This window comes from Gossypium hirsutum, chromosome A09 (assembly GCF_007990345.1).
Source record: "Gossypium hirsutum isolate 1008001.06 chromosome A09, Gossypium_hirsutum_v2.1, whole genome shotgun sequence".
NCBI lineage: Eukaryota > Viridiplantae > Streptophyta > Magnoliopsida > Malvales > Malvaceae > Gossypium > Gossypium hirsutum.
In genome coordinates, this window is record NC_053432.1 from 82,981,287 (window position 1) to 82,989,872 (window position 8,586).

General features: G+C 28.3%; 1 protein-coding gene across 1 annotated transcript; it reads right to left on the reverse strand.

Moving 5' to 3' along the window:
* Positions 1 to 865: 865 nt before the first annotated feature.
* LOC107928438 (auxin-induced protein 22D) lies at positions 866 to 2,356 on the reverse strand. The gene is made up of 4 exons (XM_016859676.2): positions 1,960 to 2,356; positions 1,677 to 1,882; positions 1,462 to 1,561; positions 866 to 1,366 (listed from the first exon to the last, which is right to left on the reverse strand). The coding sequence occupies exons 1-4, from the start codon at positions 2,127 to 2,129 to the stop codon at positions 1,288 to 1,290; spliced, it is 555 nt and encodes a 184-aa protein (XP_016715165.1). The 5' UTR covers positions 2,130 to 2,356; the 3' UTR covers positions 866 to 1,287.
* Positions 2,357 to 8,586: the final 6,230 nt, after the last annotated feature.

An 8,586-nucleotide genomic window follows, 5' to 3' on the forward strand; every position in this document is an offset into this window, starting at 1 on the left:
TGTTGAAAGTTGATATTTGGTCCCTCTATTTTGATTTTGGGATAATTTGATCCCTCTACTTTTATAATGTTCTTAATAGGCACACCATTAGTCAAAGGCGAATCTAAGGCGGGCTGGCAGGCCCCGGCCTCCCTAAAATTGAAAATTGTTATTTAAGCCATTTATTTTTTAAAAAAATTAAATTAGTAAATGTAAAATTGTACTTTGACCCCCTTAAAATTATAAAAATTTGATTTAATCTTTTAAAAATTATAAGTATATAGATTATTAAAAATTAAAATTTTATTCACCCCTGCCATTAGTTGTCGTTGAAGTGACAATGTGAAATTTTCTTTTATTGTTACTAAATCGCTGACTCAAGGTCCTGTGAAAAATGTAATTAATCATGTTTAACTAATAATAAATTTACATTTTAACCAAATTCCAAAGATTATTTTTTAAAAATTACATCATCACAAGAGTTAACATTATTATAATTTAAACCTATTAACAACATTGTATAAATAAAGGACCAAATTATATCAAATTAAAATTTCCACATTATAAAATCTCGAGTTTCCTTTTTAAGTAGTTCCTAGTCTTGCAAATTAAGGTCAGGTGTACACTAAATTTGTGGTGCACATGTGAAAAGAATTAATTTATAACAATCCCCTAGTCCTATGGTTGAATTATGGGACAAATACATATATCATAGATGATATATAAATCACATAATTCATTTAATTTTAAAATTTTAAAATTATTTTGCATTAAAATTTACGTCTTTTTTTATTATAATTTATTACGGTGTGAATTAAAACTTTTAATAATCCATTTGTTAACCTCTGCAAATGAACACAAATGAAGAAATAATGACAACATTAAATAAAACACTTGAAATTTCCAGGTTGATGAACAATATCAAACAGAAAAATTTTAATCATACAACACAAAACTGATATACAGATACAACATTTGTTTTCTTTGCATTAATACTAAAATAACAACCAAAACTTGGATTAATTAGCCCCCATATGCTTCCTTTCTTTCTGTCATCTTTCACAAAAGTTGACCCTAAAACAACAGATCTTATATATATATGTGTGTGTGTGTGTGTGTTTGGTCGATCTGTTTTGCTTGTAAATTTTCCCAGTCGGTTGAATATCTCTCGAGAACCCAAGCTGAAAAAGATCTTTAATTTTCTCTCCCTGACAGACAAAATATTAGATCTTGTGTTTTGTCTTAATCTTTCTCTTATATGTCTTTGTTGATGATGGCGATGATGACAATAAGATAGAATTTTTTTTCTCATACACCACTACAACTTAATCCCCTTGCTTCTGATCCTTTCATGATCCTTAATCTCTTGCATGATCTGATGAACATTCTGCAAATAAAATAATATAACCTTGTAAGTTTCATATCATATGTTATATAGAATCATGCATGTATGTATGTATGTAGAGGATAAATAAGACTTACTCCCAGGGAACATCACCAACTAGCATCCAATCACCATCTTTGTCTTCATAAGTAGGTTCATAATCCGATCCTTTGTACCCTTCTCTTTCTGAGTAATCACCTGAAAGGAAAAAAAAAGGGGTCATTTTCACCCAAAATTCATCATCATCATAAACAATTCACCACTAAGTCACATCATGTATGTCATCATATCATATAACAACATATATACATACCTATGGTGAACTTGAACATGTTCTCTAAAACCTGTAACAACTCTGGGTACCCTTTGTAAACTTTCAAATCAATCTTTCTCAAATATGGTGCTCCATCCATGCTTACTTTTACATATATCCCGCCACACTCACTTTCACTTTTCTTTGCCTGTTGAAAATTGTTCTTTCTGTAGGACTGAACCGGTGGCCACCCCACAATTTGTGCCCTGCAAGTTACATAATCCATTAGTAAATAAAATTGTTGTATATACATACATATATATACATATATATGATGACTTACTTGGAAGGAGGGGCTGTTTCATTTTGAGCAGATTTGCCATTTTCTCCACTTTTTTCATCATGCAATGACCGCTTGTTGTTTTTAACACTGGAAAGTACTGCTGGTTCATCTATGCCTGGCAACCCTAATCTTAGTTCAGTTGCCTTCTCATATGCTACACTGTTCTCCATTATGTGTAAAGCAAAACCAAAGTGTTCTTTTTTTTGTGTGTGTGTTTTCTTTTCTTTTGGTGTGGTGGGATGGGAATGCAAAGGCAGGTAATTTTATAGGGCTTATGAAAGAAGAAGTGATGGGGGAAAGCCTTGTTATTCTTTCAATGCAAGAATTGTGGACAAAGGCAAGCTAAGCTGTCGGTAACAGTGGCAGCAACTTTGAGGCAAGCTGCCTTGTAATAAGGGGGACAAATGTGGGACAAGTTCAGCCAACCCATATAGAAAAATATACAAACACACTCCCTAAGGATTCATTCGGGACGGTCAAGATGCGTTTTGAGGACCTTGTGGAACAAAATCAGAGCCGTTGTTTGTGTAAAGTTTGAGTTTTGAATAGGTTAAAATATATTATAGTTGTATGTAATATTTACAAATTTAAAATTTAGTCTATATACTTTTATTTTTAGGAATTTTAAATGTTAAGTGCAGTTGTTAACATCATTATTTTTTTGACTAAATTTATTAGTGTGACATTTTGAAATAAAAAAAATATTCACTTGACGGTAATGTAACTAAAAAAATGACGACGTAATGAAATTGAATTTAACAAAATAATCTTAACAATATTAACAATCAAACCTAAATTTTGAAATATACAAAGTAAATGAAATTAAATTCCTATAAATAAAAGTACAAGTTACAAAGAGCATAAGGATTTATAACATATCTTAACCTTTTGAATGTTATGAATGGAGAAAATAGACACATTAGAGAATTTTCTATCATTTAGGATTGTATTAATAAAACTTTTAGTCTCTGAATTTAACAATCAGGTCTGCAGTTTTTTTCCCACTTTAATATTTGAACTTGACAGTTAAATTTATTTTTTAATTCTTAAATTTAAATTCTATTCATTCGAGTATTAAAAAAAACAAAATAAAATTAATTATTAAATTCAAGGACTTAAAAAGAATATATATTAATCTATTAGGAATTGAACTAACTTGACCATAAAATAGTCCAATGTATCTAGAGGGGTATCTAGGCAAAAGCTAAGACAACATCCCCATGTGAGAAAAGGGTCCATATTGGGAGTAGGGTATGGGGCAGTGCATGACCATGTGGGGACTAAAAAGGGGTCATTTTCATGGTGGACTGTGATGTGTAGCAGGCTCAAGTTAGCTCCTGAAATATTATTCCTATTCTTAGCTAAAATTCAAAGAAAAAACAAATGAATTAAAAAAAAAAAAGGAGCTGAAGTTTGATCGTGTTGATTAATATTTAATTAATCTCTGTTGGCCATTGCTAACTTGGGAAAACAAGTTCATTTAATCTAGCCTGCTTCTGATTAATTTACATTCCATTAATGTTTGACCTATAATTCTTTTATAGGAACTACCATTACCCACAGGATTACCAAAACTATATTCATTTTTTCCAGCTTCCATTAATGTATCTGGATTTGTACATATAATCACAGTAATTTATAGGTTTTTTTTATAATTATATTTAAACTCACGTCCAATAATATCATACTAATTGAATTAAAATTCAATCGACAAAAAATATACAATTAATTAAATTAGTCTATCTATATTAACGAATATGCTTATGTGTATATTTAGAGGATAGTATTTTATAGGATTGTTTAAATATATAATAAATATTGAATATGATATTTTTTTAAAGAAATAAAGAATTATTACGATGATATAAGTTAGAAAAATAAACGTAAAGATGGGGCATAAAAATTATATATGAAGAGGGTCCATTAATTTCAGCCTCACCCGTGTGCATTAAAAAGATGTTTAATCATTAATATTCTTGTTCTGCTATAGTCATACACATAACATCCGACCCCTTATTATTTGATAGACATTGTTCTTAAAATATCTTTTGTTTTCCTGATTAAATCTGTATGATTCAGTTTTTTGACTCACCAATCTTGAAAATCCAAATTTACTTTGTCCAAACCTGTTTTTGGACTAAATTGAAATAGACCCAACGTAAAAGTTGGGTTGAGACAAGAGGAAATTAAAATATTACATCCTTTGATTATTCCAGCTTGTTTCTTTTGAGTATTCTTTTTTCTATTCCGAAAATCAAATTTTAATCTCAATTTATCTTAATGTAAAATTTAATAAATTAAAATTTGTCATATCAGATTATCAAGAATAAAAATTAAATATGAAAATCATATGTTAAAATTTTAAATAGTGTGATTTTTATCTTTCAAAATTAGTACGCAAGTCTTTTTAAAAGTGTTTTTATGTACATGCAGTGGTTGATTAGATTAATTGGATCGTGAATTGATCGAGGTATCAATCCAATTAGAGGAATTGGACTAATTAACCTATGAACCAAGCTAAAAAAATAAATTGAACTGACAATTAAATTAATTTTCACTTTTTTCTTTTCTAATTTTTTTTTAAAAATGATTTGATTCGTTTCATATTTCCTTCAGATTTTATGAAATTACAAGTTAATATAATAATAAAATTATACTTTAAATCTCAAATTTATTTATAAATTCAATAAACCTCAATAGTATTAAATCAGTTATAATTTCACATAACGTTTTATCCAACTCGACCCGACGTATACGTAGACGGATTCTATTGGGACATTAAGGAATCCAAGAAAAGTTTAGTAGGAATTAACCATCTTTCGGCCATGGGAGGCATGGATATCACACACACGGGTGGGCTATGGTTATGTAATTTATTGCTCCATCACTGCATCGACAGCAACGGCAACGAAATATCCCAAAAATCAAAAGCTGTATTTGTGTGGTAGCTGAGTGATCTATAAGTTTTAGATTTTGCAGAATCTGATCCTTTTAAAAGCTTTTCCCAGGTTGGATATACATTGAAATATTGACGGTGGACTTAATTCTTGTGTGATTTTGACTATTCAGCATTTCTCCTACATGAAAGATTTTGAGTCGTGTCTGGCTCTAAGCTTAGAGACGTGTATTGATTGTGAAATCGAATTTATGATCCCGGGTTTACATCCCTTTCATCAATGACATCATCCAATAAGATTGGTATTTTACAATTTTAGGGTTCCAATCTCAAATTTTCTTTTTACTTGGTTTTGCGTGTTTATTATGTTTGTCTATTAGAGATGAAGTCACAAAAAAATTTTGGGTGTAGAATTAAGTAATAAATTTTAATGAAAGTTAAAATAAAATTTCACCATTTTATTAACTAATGTCTTTATAACTTTTTAAATGATTATATTAAAATTTTATTTGGGAGTTATAGTGTAATTTTGACATTACTAATATATAATTTTATACATTTTAAAAGGTAAAAAATGTAATTTTTACATCCCTCCTATTGCCTTTGATGCCTACCATATAGGGTCAAACTAATGAAGTATTGGCATTGTTGGTAAAAGTTAAGTTATTAGATTCTGAAAGCTTGGGCTTGAGTCTCACCATTTGAAATTTCGATAGATGAATCTCCCTCTAGTCATATACGTGCATGCCTTGTGTAGGTTTTGTTCAATTTCCAACTTTTATTCCATATTAATCTGGATTTTGTCTTGTATTCGTTATTGTACTACCTTGTATTAGTGGAACTTAAAAAAAAGTTAATATAATTTTTAATCTTTGAACTTGGTAATTAAGTTCACTTTGATACCAAGATTTTTTTTTCCATTTTATTACTTAAATTTGATAATTAAATCTATTTTAATCCTTTAACTTGAATTCTATCAAATTTTGATGATGTAGCACTCAAAGATCATGTCATATCATCAAACTTTTTTTTTATTTACCAAGTTCAAAGATTAAAATGAATCTAATTACTAAATTTAAATACTAAAATGAAGTTAATTAACTGGAGTTAGAAAAAACTCATGAGACAATAACACATTCTTTTGCACATAAGCAGTATGCAAGCAAGTTAAGGGATGTGCTTTCGAAAGTACAATGTAGGTTCTTTTTCTTTTTCATTTATGCGTAGAGAAAAAAAAACTATAAGTAGAATTATTTCAATTTATAGTTATATTAATTCTTTAATCATATTCGACAATTTGATTGCTGGATATATGTTGTCGTCGTCGTCGTCTTCAACACAAACAATTTGGCCCCTTTAAAAGGTTATCAAAACTTTTGGGCTGTTTCTTTGTTCTTTGCATCTATTTTAATTGCAATTAGAAATGGATTTTTATTTATATTCTGTTTATAATTATTACAGATATAATAAATATTATTGTAGAAAATCTCAAAAAAAAAATCAATGGTCCCAAAGAAGATCAAAGTGCCAGAACAGAACCCTGATGAAGGAACCCCCACACCCTTAAAATGAAGGGAACTGACCTAGACAAAATTGAGGGGTGCCCATAATTGGACACCTTTCCATCGCATTAAATCCGTAGGGATTCATTCACTTGCTTTAGGTAAGGACCAACTTTCTAAAGGACAAATTAGGGTCCATCAAATTCTTCTGCTGCAACATGCTTTTCCAGCTTTGATATTTTTCACATATTATATAATTTAACTCTCAATATTTATGTTTTTTTTGTCAATTTGACCCATATTTTTTTAGTTAAATTTTATTGTTAACTTTTTAAATAGAGCCAAACTTTTTTTTCTTTTAACAGAAATAATGATTAAAACATTAAGAATATGAAATTATTTATCTTATATGACACACCAATAAATATTTTAAAATTTTTAAAAAAATAGTATGGAGTTGATTTAGATGGCTATACTTGCTGCCATATTTTAAATTTTAATATTCTGTTAAAAATATTAATTTAACTCTTTTGAAAATTAATAGTCAAATTTGACTCTTTTTAAAATATAATGAATAAAATTTAACTGAAAAATAAGGTTCAAATGCTAAAATATAATATTATATCTATTTTATAATGTATATAAATATACATACATAAATATACGTTAGTTGGACTAAACCGTGTGTGTTTTAACAATGTGTATCCTCCCATCCACCCTTACCCACCACCTTTTTCAGTTCCTCATGTGCTTGTGGTGTATATATCTTAATTATTTAAATCAAGTAATAATAATTTTTAAGAATATTATTGTAAGATTTCGATATTATAATTGGATAAAAATTCAAATTAAACAATGATAATATTGAAAGTTAAGTAGTCACCTTATTTAGAAAGATATTAATTTTAAAGAAATTAAAGTTAAAAAACAACTCTTTTAAAGAAATTTAAGTTGATTAAATTTAACTAATATAAACCAATTTAAGAGATAACTTATTTTGAATTGTTTTTAGGAGAAAGATTTAGTGAGTGAGTTAAATAACATTTTATACTTATTGCTTTATAATGTATTATTCCCTAAGCTAACAAGATCCACAAATGTAAAAAGCTTTTGAACTGCATAATCAAATTTGTAACTGTTAATTAATTTGTCCGGTTGCAATCGAACCAAAATGGGAAAGAAATTAAATTCAATGAATATAAATGAAATTATGCGAAATTTGAACAAATAATGAGATGAGGTGTTGTGAATTTGAATGAATTGTCAGTGCTTTGAGGTCAGGATGTTGTGCAAAAAAACAATGGATATGCTGATAGCAGCGGAGACATGGGAGGGGATAAGTTTAAGTTTGGTCTTTTATTTTTTGGTGAACTGAATTTTGCACATGCACGCGTGCATGCATGATTATAACTTGTGAAGCAAATGAGTCTAGTTTCATTGTAAAATTGACTTGATTTGAAATTACAAGGAAAAAATTTTATTATTATTCTTTGCTGAAATCGAAGTTCATACACAAACTTGACCTAAATCTTTTGATATGGTCTTACAAGAAGGAAGTTTGCTTATGTGTATTTATTCAAAGAGTTTATTAAACCAAATAAGCAAGATAATATTTAATGAATTTAAAGTTTAAATCTCAATAATTATTATTTTTTTGGTAAATTATAACCGAATTTTATCAATTGTTAAGAAGAGGACGACTCTTTTCAAAAATAATCTTCAATGTGTAGTTTATTTCGAAATCAATAGAATTACAGTCCAATTCGATGAATCGTTTATATTTTGTGAATCTCGTTTTTAATTTGAGTTCTCGAAAAACTCGAGAAACAAAATAATTAACATGTTGAGAGATATATCTGCTAACAACAAACTATACTCAGAAATTTTTTGAAAATAAATCCGCCCCCATTGTATCATTTAGTAAAGCATACAAGAGTAGTTCCAGTACAGAACAGTACATTATAAAGAACTTATAAAGAGAACCCCTTTTTGTTTTCCCTTGTATCAGTACTGCAAAATCAGATAAAAGAAGACCCATTTTCTTTCCATATCATTTAAAATAGCAATAACAATAATAATCAATGATACATGCCTTTTAATTGTTTCCATCTAATATCAATGGTAGAAGAGTTAAAGTGAATGCATTTCTTTCTTTTTTTTAATTGAAAAAAAATACATTTTATGGATGAATTAGTTTAAGTTGAATTTGTTTGATGAATTAATTATTTA